This window comes from Zootoca vivipara, chromosome 7 (genome assembly GCF_965207765.1).
Source record: "Zootoca vivipara chromosome 7, rZooViv2.hap1.1, whole genome shotgun sequence".
Lineage (NCBI taxonomy): Eukaryota > Metazoa > Chordata > Lepidosauria > Squamata > Lacertidae > Zootoca > Zootoca vivipara.
Window position 1 is genome coordinate 63,843,926 of NC_142590.1, and position 23,639 is coordinate 63,867,564.

At 45.0% G+C, this 23,639-nt stretch overlaps 1 protein-coding gene across 10 annotated transcripts in view; it reads right to left on the reverse strand.

The window, feature by feature from the left end:
• NAV1 (neuron navigator 1) overlaps positions 1-23,639 on the reverse strand; it is a 275,085-nt gene that overhangs the window by 90,245 nt on the left and 161,201 nt on the right. For all 10 annotated transcript variants that reach the window (XM_088674461.1, XM_088674460.1, XM_088674459.1 and 7 more), the window contains one exon: positions 18,234-18,599. In XM_088674461.1, coding sequence (XP_088530587.1) covers positions 18,234-18,599 — 366 coding nt within the window. The remainder of the gene's footprint in view (positions 1-18,233; positions 18,600-23,639) is intronic.

Below are 23,639 nucleotides of genomic sequence, written 5' to 3' on the forward strand. Positions count from 1 at the left end.
ATCAATACCCCTGTCATCACAATGTCAGTGCGGAAGCATAAGAAAAAATGTTTTAAAATGTGTTTTTAAAGTATTCCTTCCCTCAGCCAGTGCTGCTGCTGCTGCTATTACGACTGCTTTTCCCACAGCCCTTTCAGAAATTTCACTCACAACAACCACAGAGGGAGGCAGCTTGAGTAGCTGTTCATATGATCTGGAGAATGTTAATGAATAAAATGACACAGGCAGAACTGATGCTGAGTTGCCTGGAAATTACTGCTGAATTGGAGCGAGCCTATCAAAGACCACACAAATGGTTTGTTTCTTAGTTTATTCAGAAAAGAATTAAGCCCCCCCCCCTTGAATATCTGGGTAGGGGTTGGCAAAGATCAAACTTCTAACCGCAAGAGGAGCTGTGCATCTAATGTGATTATTCTGAGTTTAAGCAGAAAACACACACACACACACACACTGTAGTGAGGAAAATCTGCAAGCAGGAAGAAAGAGTTTTCTGTTAACAGGATATCTCCCACATGGATGCAAAAGGAGCACTCTGAAGGAGGCAAAATAAACAAATACCTGCATTCAGCACCAGGATTGCACATGTACCAGCTACATGGATGTGATCGACAAATACAGGCATTTCACAAACAGAGCAGGCCTTTGGACTTTTGCTGCACTCATGGGTCCCTGAGGTAGTTGTCTTCATATTGCAGACTGAAGCACAAGCTTTTGGCCATTCCTTGCACCAATTTTCACACCTATAAACCACAAGGTGCATCTCAAGGAAAAATTACTTCTCCCTTCTCTCTGTTCTCTGTTAAAACAAGACTCTGGACTTCACATGCACAACAAGATGCCACCAGAGATAAGATAAATAGCACTGGAGGCATTAAAAAAATAGTTGGCTTTATATAAAACTGGAAATTACTTTGAGGTCTGCCACTCCCTTGCACAAACACTATGCCTCTTCCCCCTGCCTCAAAGACTTGCAGAACATTTGCAGAAACGTGTGCATAGCTCCAGGTTGTCTTTACAGGCTTTGTACTTGTCATGGAACGGTGAGGAAGAGCAGCACATGGTGACCATAGTAGCAAGGAGGACCTAGGCCCGCTGAAGGATTGGAGCCCACAAAGAAAAAGAGAGGGGGGAAAGCCCACTGAGAGTGTCTTGGCCAAGGCCCCACTCAAATTGGGGCCAGCATTGACCTGCCACAGTGGTCAGTCTGTCCTCTACAAGCTTGCCCTACATCTCCTATGCACAGCCTCTCCACTCTCAAGCCTCACCCTCACTGGCACCACATATCCCATGACGTTCCTCTCTTCCCTTCTGCAAATGGAAGCATTGAGCTGAACCTGGTGATATGATAGCAGGGAGCCAGAGAGAGGCCAACTACCATGCTACATCATCTGTATCTGAAAGGAGGAATTTTAGATTTTGCCCAGGGCTACTTTGCCAACCAGCAAGTTGCCAGCCAAGCTGTACGGAGTAACTGCGTGGACACGACATGTGCAGCACTGTCCTGAGAATGCAAGGCATTTGGCGCAGGTGCCTGTGGCAATTTGGGCTCAGGGCGAGATGGTGGCTGAAAAGTCTGGCAGCTTGGGCGATGGGACTTATTCGCCCCCTCCTTTATTTTGCTCGGCTGATTCTGCTTGGCAATCAATGTTGCTTTTCAATTTGTTTTTTTATTTTATGAGAAGAAGAAACCCAGTGTGTTCAACAGGAACTCCAGCAACAACAGCTGCAGAGCAGAGCTGGATCTGTTCCCCCTAGATTCAGGGAAGAACATTCAGCATCATGAGTCACTGCAACTGAAGCAGTACGTTCCCTCTCCCCTTGAAACACATTATTAGCATTTCACATCTTAAATCTAAAGACATAATCCACCGCTGTACATCATCACCCCCCTGGATTAACATCCCCACAACCAGCAGAACAATAAAAACCAGAAGGTCTTTAGCTTGTTGCTGGGTCAGCAGCTTAAAAACAGCAACATGAAAACCACCAGGAAGAACAAATCGAAAGGCAGCAGCCTGTTGAAGTCATGGGTCTGCTTAGGAAGTCAATTTTTACTGTTTTATTCTAGCAGGGGAGACACTTTAGGAGGATCATACCAACATGCAATCAACGGCCATAAACTGCAGATGTGACCCCCCCAAAGGAAGAGACCAAGGCAGCCCCAAGATTTTCCCTCGTGAGAACAAACTGAGGAAATGCTGCCTGCCCCCCACATAAAGCATACATGTTAGGAGTAGATCTACGATCCTGCATTTTTGTTGCAAGTTACAGGCATAACAAAAATGTAAGGTCATAGATCCACTCTAATACAAGTTGTGCAGCTCTACTGCCACAGTTTCTGCTTGCATATATGAGGCTGAAGAGAATTTTTTTTTGTTATTTAGCGCTGCTTCATACAAGGCCATTGCTTTTTGGAGATACTTTCTCTCTGTACAGTATATATTTCCTTCATTTTTTCCTGACAGGACTCAAGGTGGCTTGCAAATAAAAGCAGGAACTGCTTAAAACACAGAAAAATCAATCATTAAGATGCAATAAAACATTGATTAGAATTAAAGCTATATGCATACTGTATTTACTTGAATGTAATGCACACCTTTCTTGGCAAATTACATCACAAAAATTAGGGTGCCCATTAGATTTGATGGCACCAGCAAATACTTTTTTGGTTTCAAGGTTCTGAAACCTTGTGTGCATCAGATTTGATGGTGCATTAGATTCGCATAAATACAGTATACAAAATCTGTTTAAAATATGCCAATAATTACAGCTGAGCCCTGGATGAGTTGGGATGAACAAATTATGCCAGCAGATCTTGGGCTGAACTGTCATTGGGACTTACACTGGTGTAGCCCAGCTGAGCCAGAGATCCACAACATCCCAACTCACTCATCCTGGAAGATCTTGGGTTAGGATTGTGCCCTCAAATAGCTTAATAATCACCTGACACAAGTGGGATGCAAATGCCATGCAATCGAGAACTCTTTTGAGTTCTGATATAAAAACACTTGCCCTCATGTGGGTGCAGCTATTCCATCAGACTGTCTCAGGTTTTCTGCAGGCCCAGATCCATTAAGCACCTCTTGCCCCTGAACTGTGCCAGCTGGTCAATATAGGAACAGTTGTTTAGAAATTGGTTGCCTGGGTTTTGGTTTTTATTTTCCTCTTGTCCCTTTTCCCTTGTATGTTGTGGTTTGTTTTGTTTTTTAATTGTAAACCTGCAGGAAGAGACTGCCTCACTTTGACAGTATATAAGACACTCTGAGATGCCTCATTGGCTGTTTCGTGCTCAAATAAAGGCTTCTTTCCCAAAGACAGAATACATTGGGGCACTTGACAACTGGTTACCAGAAATGACAAACAGATAGAGAGAAGCAAGCTACTAATATACTACTATATCAAATCTAATGAGTTCTAGAGAACCCAAAAGCTTGCTCAGTATTTTGTGCCAGGTTGTGAATGTCTGCATACTCCCACCCGAGTCCAAGACATATTTACAACCATAACTGTGCTTTCCTAGAAGTACACATCCTATTGATTTAAATGACACTGCTTTCAAGTAAGTTCATCTTAACTGGCTTAAATCAAAGTAAGGTATGTTTGTAGCTCACATGATTTGCATGCAGAGAGTCGCAGGTTCAATATCTGACATCTCCAGGCAGGGCTGGGCATGTCCCCAGTCTGAAACCTTGGAGAGCTGCAGCCAATCAGCATGCTGAGCTAGATGGACCAATGGTCTGACTTGGTACACAGGTGAAACTCAGAAAATTAGAATATTGTTGAAAAGTGCATTTATTTCAGTAATGCAACTTTTTATTTTTTATTTTAATTTTAATTTTTACAAATGCTTTCTTTTGGAAATTCCACAGTAATAAAACAAATAGTTACAATAATACAAAAATAAACATTGCTATTACATTTCATTAATTACATTCCATTTATAACTGACCCGCCTAATGACAAAATTACATTTACAACAAATAAAGGCTTGACATAGCTTGCTTTGCATGTCATGCATCTTTCTCATATATTGGTTTCACCTTTTAAGTTGCATTACTGAAATAAATGCACTTTTCGACGATATTCTAATTTTCTGAGTTTCACCTGTAAGGCAGCTTCCTATGTACCCCATGCTATATTTTCATACTGTATTTTAAATTGTTGTGAATTGTCCTTATGGTGAAGGGTTGATAATAGATTGAATAAACAATAATATTATTAATAATAAGAATTCTGTGTTTATTATTTTTTTACTCATGGACCAACATGACTTCCTTTCTTTTTACTAATAAAACATCAACCTGCATGAACTAAGAGAGATAAAGGCTTGTGTTTTATATTATACACAATGTTCTCAGTGATATAAATATATACTGCATTTAAAGCACGTGTACAGTATGTTCAGCATCCTAGAATTAAACCTTGAACACAGTGTGACTAAGCAAGCCCACATTACTGTAGCTTTTCACAAAATAGCAGGGCAGCTGGATTCTTTTCAAGAGGGAAGGCCTTCCCCTGGGAAAATTCTTTGAAATCACCCTGATGCTTGACACATTTTCGGCACTCCCAGAGTAACATGTTGCAAACATGCCAGAAGAACCCATGCAGCCACCAAAGAAGAAAAGGAATCTCTTTGGCATAAAGTCTCTGTCTCCTGGATTACACAAAGGTTGCACTTTATGCACACTGCCCTTTCTCATTTATGTTCAAACCCTTATTATTCCCTGAAGCCATGCTGATGCCATTTTAGAGCAGAGGGGGGGGGGGGAGCAAGAAAAGCAGTGGAAAGGGAAGACTGTTGGAACAAATCTGAACACATGCAAGCTGGATGTGAAATCTGACTGCATTCTCCAAAGCTCATTTCCTGTGGCAAGGCAAACTGATCACAATGAAACCAAGAGTTCTAAAACAGAGCAAGCACACAATAAACCACTCGCCACATACTGTAATGCCAACTGCAGATTCCTGGAGCATCCTTAGCATGTCTGCTGAGAAACAACTATGCTTTGCTACCATGGTAACGTGCCTTTGCTCATCCCTCCATCTCTGAGCATCTGCAAAGCAATCACAGCTTCTTCTTCTTTTGCAACTCATGCAAATAGAGCAATCAGGCTGGGCAGTTCGCCAGTCAGCTTTCCCCAGCTTTTCCCCTTGTGATCCTGCACAAGGCTGGCACAATCTCACCCTAGAGTTTTAGTATCAAATACACAAATCGAAGAGGGATGGTGTTGAAAGTATTCGTCAAGTCTCAACTGGACAAAAGATTGCCTTCCTCCAAAGATGCAGTGGTAAGAATCTTTGAGATATGGTCCCAGTTTCTAAGCTATGGGACAGAGTGTACAGATCAAAATATATTTCAAGGGGCTTATCCCTGTGAACAGAAACAATGGAATATCCCTTTAAAGATCTGCCTCTGTGACTAGTGCTCCAAATATCAGGACAGCACTGTGTCAGAGAACCCATGCCTGCTAGGAGCTTTTTCTACTTCAAGATCTGCAACAAGAAAAAGGTTGCAGTTAGCAAATAACTCACCTGCTCGCTCTACAGCAAGTGCAAATGTCTTTTAAAGTCCCCAATGGCCCTTCTGCCTTGCAGCTCATTCAATTATGAACGCACAGGAAATTGCTGCCTGTAAATTGTCCTGGAAAAAAAAGGTGTCAGGCTCAGCTATTAACTGCAGGGCAGGCCCATTAAATCTGCCACTCACCACATTGCCTCCTGTAGCTACCCTCTCATTCTGGAACCTGCCAAGGAACTGCAGTCTGTCCAAGCAGCTCAGTGTCTCATATGAGGTTGTTCAATTAATGCTATTGGAATGAGTGTGTGTGTGCATGTGTATGTGCACACACTGGGACCTCTAGTCCATATGGCACAGAAAATCATACAAAGTAAACAAAAACCTTTCCAACAGTCCTAAAGTCTTTACCAGATTCTTCTGGACCAGCATCTACAACCATTGCAGCAATTAGGCAATGTCCACGGGTTCTCAAAATATGACGTTGGAACATTAGTTAAGACTACTGTCTCAAAGTTAGATCATACCCCCAGAATCAGGGAACAGGAGACTACAGAAACCATCATCCCCCCCAAAAAAACAAGTACAACAGTATAAGTATGAAGTGTACAGTCAATATTCAACTTGGGGCATCAAAAGGACCAGGGAGAGCCAGATTGAAATCTTGGATCAGACCTTTGGTCAGTCGCCAACTCTCAGATAGGGTTGGGGTCAGGACCATGTATATGCCCGCCTTGAATTCCATGGAGAAAAGATGGGACCAAAATGGGAAACTTAAGAAACAACAGTTTGCAACTGTCGTCAGCCATCTGAATTATTTGGGGAGAAATATTAGAACTGATATTGAGCAAAACAAATAAGCCTCATTAAACAACTGTATGCTGCCAATATGCTGCCCTAAAGCATTGGTTCTAACTTGGGACGCTGGAAGAATTTGGGGGGGGGGTGTATTTTGAGACAAACTCCTCTGTGATGGGCCATGGAAACATAGGAGGCTACCTTATTCCAAGTAAGACCATGGGTCCATCTAGTACTGACTACCAGTGGCTCTCCAGGGCTTCAATCACGGGTGCCCCCCATAAGTACCTAGAGGGGCTGAGGACTGAACCTGGGACCTTCTCCATGCAAGGCAAAGGCTATGCCCTCTTCTTTATGGATCAGATGAGTACCTCCTTGGAATTCACTTTCCCCCATCCCAACTAAGATCTGAACATTGGTCAAAAAGTAGGCTGCCTTTTACATTTTTCTTTTTAAAAGCTGTCATTAGCTGCTTAGTACAGATTGAAAACAGAGCATGAAAACAGAGCATGCCATCACTATCAGGGGCATGGTTATGGAAGGGCAGCAATTTCCTGGGGAGGCATGGAATTATGGGGAGGCGGGAATTATGGTTTAATGATTTTTTGTTTTTAAATGCACATTTATGTGGAAATGGGATGGAATGGGGACTGATGCAAGAGAAAAACATTATGGAGCTAGACTACCCTATCCATTCCATTATTCAACCAGTGTGTTGTAACCCTTTGCAGGGGAGCAGGGTCAGAACAAAAGCCATTTGCACGTCAGGCCAAAGTTTATATTTACATAGAAACACATTTTAATAGCAAAGCAAAGTTCATTTTTACAGGGTTCGTTAATGAGACACTTGTGCTTGCTTGGCATCAGATCATTTCTTTATGTTGGTTTGAATTAAAGGAACACTCAGCAGCTTGTAGTTCACTGCATTCTTTCTCCTTTCATTCTGTTTGCAATATCTGGTTTGGACCGTTCTTTCATTTTAATCCATTACAGTTGCACAATAAATAAAAGCACCAAGAGGGATGGGGTGGAGGTGAGGAGGCAATTGCCACACATAAGAAATAAGGAGGAAAAGCTTTACACAGCCCCTTCCTTTGTTTAGCCACCTCCTTCCTGCTATGCACAAGAGTTCTATCAAGGAAGTGGCCAAAAGCATCTTTATCTTCTTACTCAGCAGAACATACTGGCTTCCCAGGAAAACAGTGCAACCAGCACATGGAACAGTAGTTCACTAGTAATCCCAACAGCTCCCTTTTCTGGCTTCAGTTCCAGTAGTATTGTGTTTTTTCTGCCATTACATTAGTTGCTAAGGGCAGATAGTGAACACTGTGCTTAGTAAAGACTGCAGTTTCTTAACAGAAAGGGATGTATTCTGCTTGGCTCAACTAGAGAGGGGGGGTGACAGGGGAGCAAGTATTTGCTATGTGCCTTTATGAGCATCTGCAGCAGAGGCTCTGCTAAGGATTTTATTTATTTCATTATTTCATTAAATTTCTATACTGCTTGATTGTTTTAAAAAAACAAAACAATACACACACCCTGAAAGCTGTTGGGAGAGATTGGGGACTTCCCCTCTGAGTGGATTATTGTCCAGTATTTGCTTGCTGCTACAGGAGTGATTAGAGGGACACGGGTGGCACTGTGGGTTAAACCACAGAGCCTAGGGCTTGCCGATCAGAAGGTCGGCGGTTCGAATCCCTGTGATGGGGTGAGCTCCCATTGCTCGGTCCCAGCTCCTGCCAACCTAGCAGCTCAAAAGCACGTCAAAGTGCAAGTATAGATAGGCAGGTACCGCTACAGCGGGAAGGTAAACAGCATTTCCATGTGCTGCTCTGGTTCGCCAGAAGCGGCTTTGTCGTGCTGGCCACATGACCTGGAAGCTGTACGCCAGCTCCCTCAGCCAATAACGTGAGATGAGTGCAGCAACCCCCGAGTCGGTCACAACTGGACCTAATGGTCAGGGGTCCCTTTACCTTTACCGGAGTGATTGCAGTGATTTATGATGAAAACGTGGGAACACAAAATCATCCTGCCAGCATAAAGAATTTATGAGAATTGTCCAAAATACCTGCACAGCTTTGAAATGTTAGGCTATTAAGGTAGATAGGTGTTATTCTTAAATTGCTTATTTATATTGTATGGTATAAAAACACTATGTTTCCATAATCTTTTTTCCTTTCTTAGAAAATAATAATGAGAAATATGTCACTCCAAAAAGGAAACATTGCTTTAAAGCAGGCATCCCCAAACTTCGGCCCTCCAGATGTTTTGGACTACAATTCCCATCTTCCCCGACCACTGGTCCTGTTAGCTAGGGATCATGGGAGTTGTAGGCCAAAACATCTGAAGGGCTGCAGTTTGGGGATGCCTGCTTTAAAGCAATACATTTCAGCGTTGAGAACCAGGATGGGATATTCTTATTTCCTAAAGGTTTACCAAAAACAGTATAGACTCCCACACACATTTTCCAATGTAGTTTCATATGCAAAGTCATGATATTCAAAAAGATGTTAAAAGTTGCCCATTATTATTGTTGTTGTTATTATTATTATTATTATTATTATTATTATTATTATTATTATTATACCACCCTATACCCAGAGGTCTCAGGTCGGTTCACAGAAAAGAAAAAATCACTTGTCCATGCAAGAAACTTGCCCAGAAGAAACTGCTCTTTGCCCCATATATGGACATAACAAATACCCTCCTGGTTAAGAAGGTGTTAATTAGAGAGATGTCAGACAGCTATGTGGGGATGTCATCAGACTAATTCAAAGCCAGATCAGCTGCTAAAGGGAGTTATCAGGTCAATAATGCTAACTTTATATCCTACAATGAGATCCCTGTGAGAAGCCATCCAACATTCGCACTGTATACTTGATGGTAAACTATCCATGGGAAGAAATAGGTAAAATAATCCCCAAAGCGGTACCTGTCATGTTACACATACACAGAATCCAAAGAAGTAGCCTGTGTGTTAAGGGGAGGATTATACATGCAGGAAGGCTTGGATTCAAATCTCTGCTCAGACATGAATGAAATTCACTTGGCAATTTGGGTCCAGTTACAATCAACCAACTCTACAGACAAGGGGTGGAATTCAACATCATGCTGTTCCAATTGTTTGTCTGCACAAGACTTACAGCTTGCCAGATGGAACTATTCTCCATGCACTGTTCTGAGGGGTTCTTCACTCTCTCTCCCCTCCCCCCTCTCACACACACACCAATTTCTGGGGTAAAGGGTGCAGTGGGAGAAGAAAGCCTTGTTGCAGGGCTTCTGCAGGGCTCCCACTGCTATGGCTACTTAGGTGAATCCCACCCAAGGTTGTTGGGAAATAAAATGGGATAAAAACCACGCTTCAGTTTTAAAGTGAGTTGTTTTTATAGCAGTAGGTATAGCCAGGATAAAAAGAACAAGCAATATTCTGACTGTGCATCCAGTTTTGTGCATGTACATTTGTGGATTCTAGCCAGTCTGCACAGCCAGCTCCTTGGTGCTGATGAAACTGGGGTGTTTAAGGGTGGAGGGGAGGAACAAGCCTGCTTTTTCAAGGATGATACTTCCCCACTTAACTTGAAAACTGGGAATATAAAGCCAAGAGTAGAGGAAACTGCCATTTGGATGTGGTCATCAGCACTAATGTTTTAAAAAGCAATGAGAAACAATGATTTTATAGGCTTGTCCAATGCTTATGGCTGCGGAGGACCAAGAGTAAGACTCCCAGGTACAGGAACATTTGGGTGATCGGAACCTGGAAACCTTAGAATTCATAGTCTCATAGAATCATAGAATTGGACATGGGCGTAGGCAGGGGGGACAGGAGGGGGCAGTTGCCCCCCCTGGAGGCGGGGCCGGTGGGCGAGAGCGGCGCTGGTGGACAGGGGCGGAGGCGGAGCGCAGCCCGGCGGAGCGCGGGTTCGGCGTTCCGCACCCTCCCTCCAGCTCCCCGTCGCGCCCTCCGGCGGGGCCAGGCGGGGCGGGGAGCCAGGGAGCGCAGCTGAGCCGCTGTCGCCCTGCTGCGTTTTGCTCCCTTGAATTGCCCTCCTTCTCCTGGAGGCGCAGCTCCTTTCCCCGCAGGTGGCTGCTGCTGCGGCGTCCTCATCCTCTCTTCGTGCCCCTTCCTCGAGGGGGTGTGGGGGAGGGGTTGCCCCCCCGCCCACCCCCTCCGCGGCCCGGGCAGCCCTGTCTGTGGGGGGGTGGCGCGGGGGTGGCGCCGGAAGGATGTTTGGGCGCCGGAGGGACCTTCGAGCCACGGCGCCCGATGTCCTTGAGGCGGGCCTGCTGTGAGCTGGGAGGGGTGCGTCCGGGCGGCCGCTGCTGGCCCCGCGGGCTGCGCCGCCTCGGCCACCTCCTTCCTCCCGGCGGGAGGCTCGTGGGGCGCCTTCGGCGGGGAGTGCAGAGGGAGCATGTGCTGGGCGGCGCTTTCGGGTGGGGCGCTCTCTCGGAGCCCTCCCCGCAGCCCTCCCGGCAGAGGCTTCCCACTCCGCTGCCTGGCGTTCCAGCGGGGTGACTGCCGCGCGGTTTGCGCTGGGTGTGTGTGCGCTTGGGGGGGCTGTGGCCCCGCTCTGGAGTCGCCGCCCGGGATCGCCACTTGCGGGCCGCGGAGGGCATCGCTGGCGGGGGCGCCGCGGTCGTCGAGGGAGGCTTTGCGGGGCGAGTTGCGCACTCGGCGGCTCCTGCGCCAGTGAAGGCTCCGTTTCGGACTTTGGATACCGGGGGATGCCGCGCCCGTCGGGGCGCTCGTCGGCGCCCCTCTCCCGTTTCTCCCGTGCGGGGAGGGGGCGTCGGGGGTGCCTTTGCGCCGCGGCGCTGGATGGGCTTGGGATGGCCCTGGTGGATTGTCTGTTGTCGCCTTGACATCTGTTGTGGCCCCTCCCCTCCCGTGCCTTGGCCCCGCCCCTTGCCCCCCTGGTTTTGATCCTGGCTACGCCCCTGGAATTGGAAGGGACCCGCCAGGGCTATCTAGCCCAACTCCCTGAAATACAGGAATCCAGGTCATACATGACAAATGACTATCCAATCTCTGCTTTAAAACATCAATGGAAGGAGAGTCCACCACCTCTCACCTCTGTTCCACTGCCGAACAGCTCCTTCTGGGCTCTCCTGCGACTTGGAAACGGGCCTGTAGGACTGCTTCCCACCCCACAATCACAGCTCATGTTCATTATCAGAAAATGAGCAGGCAGGGGAGGGGGCGGCAGTGGAGAGCTTTCTCGCCTGTACTTTCCCACAGGGCAATGAGACAGCTCCCTTGCAAGCGATTAAGCAATCAGGCTGTGACAGGCAAGACAGCAGCAGAGCTATTATGCCAGTGCTATTCCCCAGCATCTCTCTGAGAAGGAAAGGCCCACAATTGGGGTTACCAATGTCCTTTATTTGAAGGGAGTGTCCCTTAATTCAGAACACAGCAAAGTCACAGACCATACCAGCAGTGTCCTTGGTTTATATTGATCACTCTCTCGTAAAAGTATTATACATGTTGATAAAGAAATATAATGATTTTTTTTTTAAAAAAAGGGTAGCCCTTATAGTTTTGAAGTGTTGATTTGGCAGGCTGTGTCATATAAAACTCCCAGTGGATGCCTCCCTGCGGCACTCCCACCCACACGGAGCATGAGCTGTGCATTATAATAGCAGGGCTTCTTTATCTGGCCACTTGGGAGAGGGGGAGAGAAAAGGAGAGAGACACCCACACACTGCCGCGCTAGGCCGGCTCCCACGTCACCTGCTAAGATTTGCGGTTTTGTCACCAGAGCCCTCAAACAGCTGGGGTTTCGCTTGCTTCAAGCTGTCGTGCAACAAGCCAAACACCCTCTCCTTTATATTGGGACAAAATCAAACACCAGGAGTTATTTATTTTCTCTTGCACTGAAACAGGAAACCTCCAATATGCTAGGATTCTGGCACTTGGCCAAGCTTGGGAGGTGAAAGACAAGGAGGAGGAAGGAAAGAGAGGAGGGGGAATAGATTTTTACGGGACAGAATATAGGGAGAAGCAGAGGGAAAGCATGCCAGAACAGTTTGTGTAAGGTTGATTTCGAGGAGGAGGGGAAAACACATTCATGGAAGCCTGAAATCTAAATGCCTCCACCTGCGCATAATGTAGCCTGGCAGTGGCACCGGTTCTAACATTTGCACAGTTCTAACACTGGCCCACCCATCTATGTTTATCACTGGATCATTTCAGTGTCAAGCAGTGACTTGCCTGTATCACCACATATCTATCACACAGTATTTCCCTTGGACACAATGCTTTTTCAACACAGCCTGTTCACGTATTCATCCACCTGTCATCAAATGCTGAGAAGTCAAACAGTATACCTGTGTGAGCAAACCACCAAGCCTGATGTAAGCTCATACCCTGATATTATAGGGCCTGGTTAATCAGGATTACTAGTGCCCTCATTTTCTATCAGGAATCCTTTGGAAAAGAAATGGGTCCAGCATTTTAACCCATTTAGCCCAGTCTCAAATCTACCATTCTTGGGCAGGGTGATTGAGCGAGTGGTTGCTGAACAACTCCAAGCACGCCTGGAGGATGCGGACCATTTGGATCCCTTCCAGTCGGGATTCAGGCCTCATCATGGGACTGAAACTGCCTTGGTCGCGCTGGTTGATGATCTCCGGCAGGCTAAGGACAAAGGTGAGAGCTGTTTCCTAATCCTGCTGGATCTCTCAGCGGCTTTTGACACCATCGACCATAACATCCTTCTGGACCGTCTAGAGGGGTTGGGAGCTGGGGGGGGGACTGTCATACAGCGGTTCCGCTCCTTCCTCCTGGGCCGTGTTCAGAAAGTGGTGGTGGGAGATGAGTGTTCAGACCCCTGGGCTCTCACTTGTGGGGTGCCTCAGGGTTCCATCCTCTCCCCCATGCTTTTTAACATCTATATGAAGCCACTGGGAGAGATCATCAGGGGGTTTGGGCTGGGGGTTCATCAGTATGCGGATGACACCCAACTCTATCTCTCTTTTAAATCAGAACCAGTGAAGGCGGTGAAGGTCCTGTGTGAGTGCCTGGAGGCGGTTGGAGGATGAATGGCGGCTAACACATTGAGGTTGAATCCTGACAAGACAGAAGTACTGTTTTGGGGAAACAGGGGGCGGGTGGATGTGGGGGACTCCCTGGTCCTGAATGGGGTCACTGTGCCCCTGAAGGACCACGTGCGCAGCCTGGGAGTCATTTTGGACTCACAGCTGTCCATGGAGCCACAGGTTAACTCTGTGTCCAGGGCGGCTGTTTATCAGCTCCATCTGGTACACAGGCTGAGACCCTACCTGCCTGCAGACTGTCTCGCCAGAGTGGTGCATGCTCTAGTTATCTCCCGCTTGGACTACTGCAATGCACTCTACATGGGGCTACCTTTGAAGGTGACCCGGAAACGGCAATTAATCCAGAATGCAGCAGCTAGACTGGTGACTGGGAGTGGTCACCGAGACCACATAACACCGGTCCTAAGAGACCTACATTGGCTCCCAGTATGTTTCCAAGCACAATTCAAAGTGTTGGTGCTGACCTTTAAAGCCCTAAATGGCCTTGGTCCTGTATACCTGAAGGAGCGTCTCCACCCCCATCGTTTAGCCCGTACACTGAGATCCAGCGCCGAAGGCATTCTGGCGGTTCCCTCACTGCGACAAGCAAAGCTACAGGGAACCAGGCAGAGGGCCTTCTCTGTAGTGGCACCCACCCTGTGGAACACCCTCCCATCAGAGGTCAAGGAGATAAACAACTACCTGACATTTAGAAAACACCTAAAGGCAGCCCTGTTTAGGGAAGTTTTTAATCTGTGATATTTTAATGTATTTTAATCTTTGTTGGAAGCCACCCAGAGTGGTGGGGAAAACCCAGCCAGATGGGCGGGGTATAAAATAATAATAATAATAATAATAATAATAATAATAATAAACCAGCCCCACCAACAGTACTTCAGTTGAAGCCAAAATTAAATGAAACTAAGGTTTAAATCTGAGTGCACAGAGTTCTGGTGCAGGCTGCTGAAATCTCAGGTGCCCTCCTGGAAGCTAAGCCATGGTCTAGACTCTAGAGCAGGCATCCCCAAATTGCGGCCCTCCAGATGTTTTGGCCTACAACTCCCATGATCCCTAGCTAACAGGGCCAGTGGTCAGGGATGGTGACAATTGTAGTCCAAAACATCTGAAGGGCTGAAGTTTGGGGATGCCTTCTCTAGAGCTTAGTATTACATGAAACCCAGGCTCATGGTCAACCCCCCCCCCCCAACATACCGCAAGCAGTAAGCCATTAAAAAATTCTTGGTTACTTATTGTTCATGGTTTGTTTGAAGAAAAACAAATCATGAGCCTGGGGTCCAGATGCATGCTACACCAGACCATGGCTTATTTCCCAGCATGCAATAGGCAACAACAGGAGCAGAGAAGGAACTAAGTGCTCACATGCATGTGCTGCATTTAAACCAGAGTTTAACTAAGAGTTAAAGTGATGTGAGAATCAGACCAAGGTGTAAAGCAGGCATCCCCAAACTTTGGCCCTCCAGATGTTTTGGACTACAGTTCCCATCATCCCTGACCGCTGGTCCTGTTAGCTAGGGATCATGGGAGTTGTTGGCCAAAACATCTGGAGGGCCGCAGTTTGGGGGTGCCTGGTGTAAAGGATATGTCTTCAACACCTAACATGCACGAGGTTTTTCCTAGCATGGATGGGGGAAACTTCACTTGCTTAAACTTGCATATATCTGGTTGTTGTTGGGGGAACAAAATTAGGACAAAAAATTTTTTGGCAATCCTAAACTGAGGCTACTTTTTACCTGATAAGAAACAGTCTTTTTATTTACTCATATGGATTCTGCTACCCCAGCCCCACAGTATTTTGATCCACTCAGATCCATCCTGTTAGCAGTAAGCTCCATTATTTTAATACTCCAGTAAAAGCAATGTTAAGAGGCCTCACAGATGGACTTGGGGCTTGTCACGATTACACATCTGCAGACCAGAGCTGTGGAATTAACAAGGACTCTGTAGCATAGCTTTCCATGACAAGCGGGTATTTTTAGGCCCAGGTCTACACCCCTTCCCCTCGATGGAGCTCTGGGACTTTTTAAATCCTTCCAGTGATAAATGGAAAACGCATGACATAATATCTCACTCTGTGAATTTCCATCTCTCTCAAGCAGCAGGGGGTGAGAAGCCAAAAGAAAACAAGGCAAAACACCCTTCGTTTCCAAACAACCTAACAATTCAGGGTATAATATTCAAACTAACAAGAATACAACAATGTGGCAACCAATGTCACATTTACAAATTCACAGAAAACAAGGGATGCAATGACCCCTTTGTGGTATTGTACACATCCAGACTTGGCATAACTTATCAGGGCTCATGTCAAACACCCAGGAGGTCTCTGGTGACCTTGGGCATGTTTTAGAAATAACCACTTAAGCATGTAACAATAGTCTTTCTAAAAGAAGTTAATTTTCCAGATCCATTCTGGATTCGTCAGGTAGCCATGGTGTTATTATTGTTTCTGAACTATCCAACAAGCCAACTCAGTTTCTGTCATTATACTGGGTGAAAATGCACACATCCCTCCTTTGTGTTTCCTTATCTCAGACCCTAGTATGGGCCAGTTTTACCCAGGTTACAGACTGCTTAAAAGGATATGTAAATTAAAGTGTCCTTGGTGGGATGCCAGGCCCAACTCACCAAGAAATATGAGAGATAAATAAATGACAGGCTCAGATCTTTGAGTTTCTCTCCATAAAAAAACAGTAAGAGCAGCATACTGATAAGCCATGGTGTAGAAAAACATTATTAAAGAGCTTAGGTTTGCATTGCTGGCAAAGGATTTCTATAACCTGTTTAGGGAAGCTTTTAATGTTTGATGGATTTCTGTATTTTAGAATTTCTGTTTTTTTGGAAGCCGCCCAGAGTGGCTGGGGGAACCCGGCCAGATGGGCGGGGTATAAATAATAAATTATTATTATTATTATTATTATTATTATTATTATTATTATTATTATTATAACGTTCTGGGTTGTGGTTGTTGCTGGTGCTGCTTTTCAGATGTAGCCTGTGTCCTATTAACATGGGGAAAGTTACAATCGGCGTGTGCATATACAGTGGTACCTCTACTTACGAATTTAATGTGTTCCGAATGCACATTCGTAAGTCGAAAAAAAATGTAAGTCGAATCCCATAGGAATGCATTGGGAGAAAAAATTCGTAGGTAGAAGCAACCCTATCTAAAAATTCGTAAGTAGAAAAAATCCTATCTAAACCGCATCCAAGATGGCGGACGGAGCTCCATTCGTAAGTAGAGTTATTCGTAAGTAGAGGTACCACTGTACAGTACTTCCTTATAGCAAGCTCCATGTGGATGCAGCTGCCAGATCACAACCTGGAGATCCTACCTTCAAAAGTCATGAGAAAGCATGGGAGGATGCAACCGCATCACCTCCCTTCTCATTCTTTCACCCTGCTCCTTTGTACATTCTCTTCCATAATACTCTTAAGAAGTAGGAATAGGTAAGTCAGCGGTGCAGCAGGAGAGTACTGATAAAACACTGGGCTGGAGTTGCAGTGCCTGTTCTTCTTCTATCTCAGAATTTTGAAGGAAAAGGCAAGGCCACCAACTTATGATTTAGCAACCCTACATGTTCATGTTACACTGGCCAGTTTCATGTCAGCAGAAAATACCTGACTTTCAGTTAAAAAGAAGAAGTTGCTGCTGCTTGATCAGTTCTATGCTTTGGATTTGGAACAATATTCCCAAGAAATATTCCCAAGAAAGCCAACCAATTCATTCTGCACTGCTTATCAAGGGCAGCTCTGTGTGCAGCAACAGAGCTAGCTAATAGGCAATCAAGTCTTAAAACACTGTACAGAAGTCAATCTCATTTCAAGTAAAGTGTTTAGGGTCGGAATAGGATGATGGTGACTGGAAACATTCTATCATTTCAATGGACTCCGCGCAGCTGGATGAATTGGCACAAACACAACAAGCAAGATCATCATATTGAGCAATACCTTTCCCATCAAGAGGTAGTTATTAGTCAAATTCTATGTTCTTTCCTTATCTGATTCCCTGTCTGCAAAATATGCTTTAAAGAGGTATATCCAGAGCTATTGTGTATACCAGACATCTGTTACTGACTTGCAAGTGAAACAGTTTAGCTGAAACGAGAGGTAACAAATCCAGGACAGAACAGATAATTTCTGTAATCTACCTTGGATGTCACTACAAACAGAACTTCCAGCTATTCATTCCTCCCCATTAACTAGCAATCTATTCATCCTTGAGCTGAGCACATCCTCTGTCATTAGCCCTACCAGCCAACCAACTTGTTCTCTGTCTCTCTCTTTCCCCCACTACAGAATTCCTTCACAGCAAGCAAAGATTGAAAATTCTGGCCAGAGCCTGCTTATATTAAATGTAAGCATCTAGTTTAAGCCAGATACCCATCCCATTTCATCCCTCTATAAAACAGAATTAGCTGGCCTCAAGGCAGTAACAAATATTTGTTTTGTAGAAGCAGGTTTTGCCACAAAAGCAAGGAGCGGGTATTTGCTTTGCAGAAGCGCTGTATGTCATGCCTCCAGCCAACAAATAATACATTCTTCTCTCCAGTGACTTAGTTGGATAGATGCACTGTCAGTTTGTCAGTTTTTAAACTTGCTATCTGCCACAAGTGGTTTGTTAAGTTATGACTATTTATCATAATGGCAACCATTATGAATATTCAGGAAGCTGGAGGGGGAGGGGGAGAATCACAGAAGTGGTTTTGCTAAGGCAGAGGAATGCTTAAGGTAAGATCAGCTGGGCAAACAAGCAAATTCTTAGCTTGATACAGATGTTTCGGTTGGGGCTGGTCGTGGAACCTCCTACAGTCTACCTCTGATGTTAAGCAATCAACTCGCATGTTTGATGCCTTGCAGCGGTACTCACCCTGTGGTGATATCATCATCCTCAGTCATGGTCTTGCCCATTAAGTCACTGTCACTCATGTACCCGGATTTGAGATCGACATCATCAGCATCTAGCGACTCTACAAGTTCCAGGCGGGAAATGTGGCTGAGCTTGCTGGGGCTGCGCATGGGCATGGTGTGGGAATAATGAGCTCGCTCCCCGTGCATGTACCAGCTGGGAGTGCCTTCCGGGCGGCACCCCCCACCCACTGAAGGGGCATCTCCAGCCTGCAGGCGGGGGCTGGACTGACCATATCGCCAGGAGAGGGGAGAGGAGCGGTTGGACAGGCTGGACACGCTGCGGGGGTTGGCTTCGTCGCTGTCGTAACACGTCATCTCCAGCGAGCTGCAGGAATAGAGCAGAGAGAAATGTCTGAGGGCTAGAAGTGGAAGGAGGTGGGCAGATTCTGCCAGGGCACTCCTGGAAATCAGAACACCTGTAACTAAGATGCACTCAAAATTTTAAGTCAGGCAGGAGCACAGACTGAGCACTGCACTAGGCTGAATGTGGATGCTGAGAAAGTGCAGGCAACCATCATCATCACCATCATCATTTTATTTGTATGCCGCCTTTCCATAGTTAAAACAATGCTCAAGGCGGCTTACAACATGACAAGATTTACATAATTACCAATGTAACCAAAGCCATAAGCAATAAATAAAACACATCAAAAAGTACACAACCAAATTGGAAAACAACTTCCACATGAATCATAAAATCTAAAACTAAGAATACAGCATTAATATCAATTACAATTTAAAATGACATAGATCAAAAATAGAAGCAATTTAAAAAACAAAAACGGAGCCCTCTCTGCCCAGATGGAAGGAGGCAGGCAAGCCCCTTCAGGCCCTCAGCAGCAGGTGAGCCCCTCGCTCCGCATTATTGGTCTTACTTGCCCTCATTCTCTAACAGGTTGCCAGATACAGCACAGGACCGAGCTCAAGTACTTTTAGTTAGCTGCATACATAGCTGCCAAGTTATCCCTTTTTTAAAGGGATTTTCCCTTATGCTGAATAGGCTTCCTCGCGAGAAAAGGGAAAACTTGGCAGCTATGGCTGCATAGGAAGGAAGAATTCCAGATAAGCATAGCTTCTCTCACCATTGTAGGATTGCAATGGAAGTGTGGTGTGAAAATTGGCCAGGTGAGCTCCTGGATAAGTGCCACCTGAATGGTGCCAGTTCTCCACTCAAGTTTCCCTACTAGCCAATAACTTTTTGATTCAAATCCATTGTGTGTGAACTGAGTGTCACACTATTGTCTTTCAATGTGCACTAGCAGTTTTGGGGGTACATGTTCACCTGATCCAGCTGGATAACAGCACTTCTACACTTTGCATTACAGAACATGAAAACACAGGTAGGTGATTTATATCAAGTCAGACCATTGGTCCATCCAGCTTGGTATTATTCTATACTATACTAACATGCAGCTGCTTTCCAGGTTTTCACACTTGAGACATTCCCACCTGGAGATGCCAGGGATTGAACCTAGTTCCTTCTGCATGCAAAGCAGATAATCTGCCACTGAGTTATGGTCCTTCCCCAAAAGAAGTAAACAGCCAGTTCAGAATTCAAGTTTCCCTCCCTCCCTCACGCCACCCTACCCACTGTGATCTGAAAGGCAGACCTGGAAACCAGTGTGTAAGGAACATGAAGGGTTTTTTTTTCAACACAGCAGTGAAGGGTGTTTCCATTACAAATAAAGGCAAGCATGAGAGTTAATGGCCCTTGCTGATGCCCCAGCTCCAGGCATGCCTTTCATTTAGATTCAATAAAAGCAGTTACTGGACATCAAATACAAAGCGATGATTAAAACCATCTCTGGAATGGATTCACAGCTCCGGGAGAGATGGAGCTCAGCCTACAAAGCCCTGCAGACATGGTTTCAATAATTACACTGATGCACAAACGTTGTATTAAGCTGAAATTAAATGGGGTGTGTGTGTTTTTAAAAGAAAAAAAATTATTGCCTTCTTAATTTGGTGGGGAAACCTGCCAATATTATGCTCAGAACACCTTCCAGGCCATCCCCAAAGGGAAATGCCCCTACACTTTGATCTGGAACACGGGGAAATGGTAGAGTGTTTTGCAGAATATCAAACTTAGGTGCCCATGAAAGAGATTCTAAAACTGGATGAAGCTGACTTCCTACCACACAAAGGTGGGCTCCACGTTTGGAGCATACACCCCCTCCAACCACAAGGCAATCCAATCCTATTTGACCTCTACTGCCTCTTTATCTAGTGAATCACCTAAAATTAACCTCCAGCTTTATTAAAATAAAATGTGCTACATTTCTTCTGACTTGTATTCTCTTCCTCCAAAGGGACACATGTTATTTGCTTAGTCCTGGAGGCCGATCTGAGTAGCTGCTGCCTTAAAAGGGGGTGGGGGCAGCCAGCCATTGCAGTTTCTTAGCCCAGATAGCCCTTGGTGCAGCCAAAAACCTGTTTCATACCTATGATAATTTATTAATAAATACTGCACACTCCAAACTAATTAAGCCTGCGAAATGCTTTCTGCACTCATCTTAAAAAAATTCCTTCAGTAGCACCTTAAAGACCAACTAAGTTTATATTTTGGTATGAGCTTTCGTGTGCATGCACACTTCTTCAGATACACTAGAAACAGAAGTGTCAGACCCTATATATATATACAGAGGGTGGTGGGGGTGGGTGGGAATGGGAGATGGGCTGATGGGAGTGGTAAACCTGTAGATGGGTGTTAATGGCTGCTGATGGCTGCAATTAGTCCTGGGCTGAGGTGCTAAAGAAAGCTTGATCATGCATAATGAGATAAGAATCCGATATCTCTATTCATCCCAGGTGCTTCCATGCACTCATCTTGAGACTGTTGCAAACTGCAAGCCTTTTGGCTTCCTTGTCATGCCCAGCTTCTCTTCTCCCCGATTCCTTTCCTTCTCTTTTACTTAACATCCAGCCTGTAGAAGGGTTCCGGAGAACTCAAAAGCTTGCTAGCTACTTTGCCACATTTTATTTGGTCCAAAATAAAAGTACTGTATTACATTACTGTGGCTGGTTGATCTGAAGAACTTCCATCATCACCGAGTGCCCCCTGCTGGCAGAGCTGCACACAGCACACAGTATGCAACACTCCTCCCAGCCTGAAGATTTACATTAACATGAAACTGCTTTTCAAGAACTCCAAACCTGATGATCAGGCAGCAAACTCCAACTCTCAGTAACAGAATCCCACCACTGCAACTTGGAGTGGCTAATTTTAGCAGTGTGGCATAAAGAGGAGTGTATGGGACCCGCAGCGTTAATAAGAAGTGGGTTAAATTTGGCTCCTGTTGCACTGGTGCTGATTGCAGATCCTCAAATAGCAGCTGCTTTGAAGAACAAGGCTCTGAAAGAGGAAGTTAATTCTAGTAACAGAGATTTCATATACAACAAGGTGCCATTGTTTAAGAAGCCTAACCAAAGAAGCTACCCAATTCACCATCATTTGCTACTTCCAAAATAAAATTGTGTTCACTGGCAGTTCTTACTATGACTTAAAACGATAATAACAAAAAAGCAGCTATCAATACCCTAAGAAAACAAAATATCAACCTATTTACACTATGAGTCAAATTAGGATCAAAGAAAGTTTCAAATTATCTCTTTCAGGGTTAGCCAACAAGGTGCCCACCAGATGTTGTTAAACTCCAAGTCCCAACAGTCCCAGTCAGCAATGTCTGGAGGGCATGTGACTGGCAGAGGCTCTCTGGGTTCTCAGGTAGAAATGTTGGCAGGAAATGCTAGTTTTCAACATGTAGTGAGTTATTTACAGAAGGAAGTATCTAAAACATGACCCCTACCACAATCTGCAGTACGAACTGGTACAATCCAGGAAGAACTCTATCATCTAGTTTTGCTGAATGCCTTGCTCTAGCCCAGGCTTTGAGTGGACGGGATCTAACCCTGCAAGCATGTCAATACTAGAGGTGGAGGGCAGGTCAAAGATTGAATCATCTGTGTGTTATCTTGCCATATATAATACTTGCTCTATAAGTCCCTGTGATCTTTGCTCGCTTTTGGCACCCTATGATTTAGTTCTAATAACAGGCTATATTCTTCTATTTTATGGTTTAATCTTTTGGTGAAAGCATGGGTGTGGCAGATCTTGGCTCAATGCAATATGCTATTTTATGCATTGTGTACACACACACACACACACACACACACACACACACACACACTGTTCGTCTTGTTTTGCTTTGTTTAATTTGCTTCCTCAATGATTCCGACCTACAAATAATGCTATATTGTATTCTTAGTTTAGGACTGGTTTACACTAACAACCAGTTTTTAGGCAGAGATATCTGCCAAGAGAAATACCGAACAAGAAGTGATTAAACCTGAGTTTATCTGAGATTTAGCTGAAGTAGTCCTCAGTTCTTTTTTTTAAAAAAAACATTACAGCTTCCTACAGGTTTACCACCTCAGTGAGAACAAAGACGAAATTATAGGGAAGGGCAGTATACAAATTTACAAATTTAAATTATTATTTTTCTGCAGGTACCACATTCAACATTGATTCACACCATGGGGGTGTGTGTGTGTATGTACATTATTCCATAATCCATCAAGTTCATTTCAAAAATGAGCAAAGAACCAAAACTAAGTAACAAAACAAACCATTCCAGTAACCAATACAATAATACTCAAGTTCTAACAGTTCATTATGCTAGAAAAAAACAACGTGGCTGCATTAAACAGCAAGCCACAAAACAGTCAGACTAAGAGAAGATGCATGGGCCCTTTTCAGTCACTATAGCAAACATAGAGCAAAAAACTTGGGGGGGGGGGGAGAAGGTGGCATCAAACAGCAGGTTCCACCCAACCTACAGGAATTCATTACAATTCCTGAAAAGAGACCCCATTAACAGAGCGATACGCATGGGGTTCTGTTCAGGCATTCTAATGACCATGCGTCAATGAATGGAACCTGCCTCTCCTGCATGTGTTCATTATATTCATGTAACAATGTCAAAATAGGCTAAAGTGGTATAGGACCACTCCTCCTGACAGTCTGTGCTTGCTCATGTCACAAGGTCACTGAGGTTAAGTCACCAAGTGATGGCCCACCAGTTGCTCCTGATATGGTATAAGAGAGACACAGTGGGGCTTGCTTGTGGGTGCAGCATGTTGGTTTCAGGCTCGACGACATCTATTAATTAAAACGAAAAACAACAAGGAAGAAACAGGCAGGACTGATTGTGGTCTCACAGCAACCAATTGGCTGGAGAGTTGGCAAAGATTCCACTTAAGCAGAGACAGATGGGCAGAGCCCAGTACATTATTATACCTTAAGGAAATCAACTGGGGGAGGCATAAAAGGTATACATGGAACCTGGGGCAATGGGTGATCACTGGA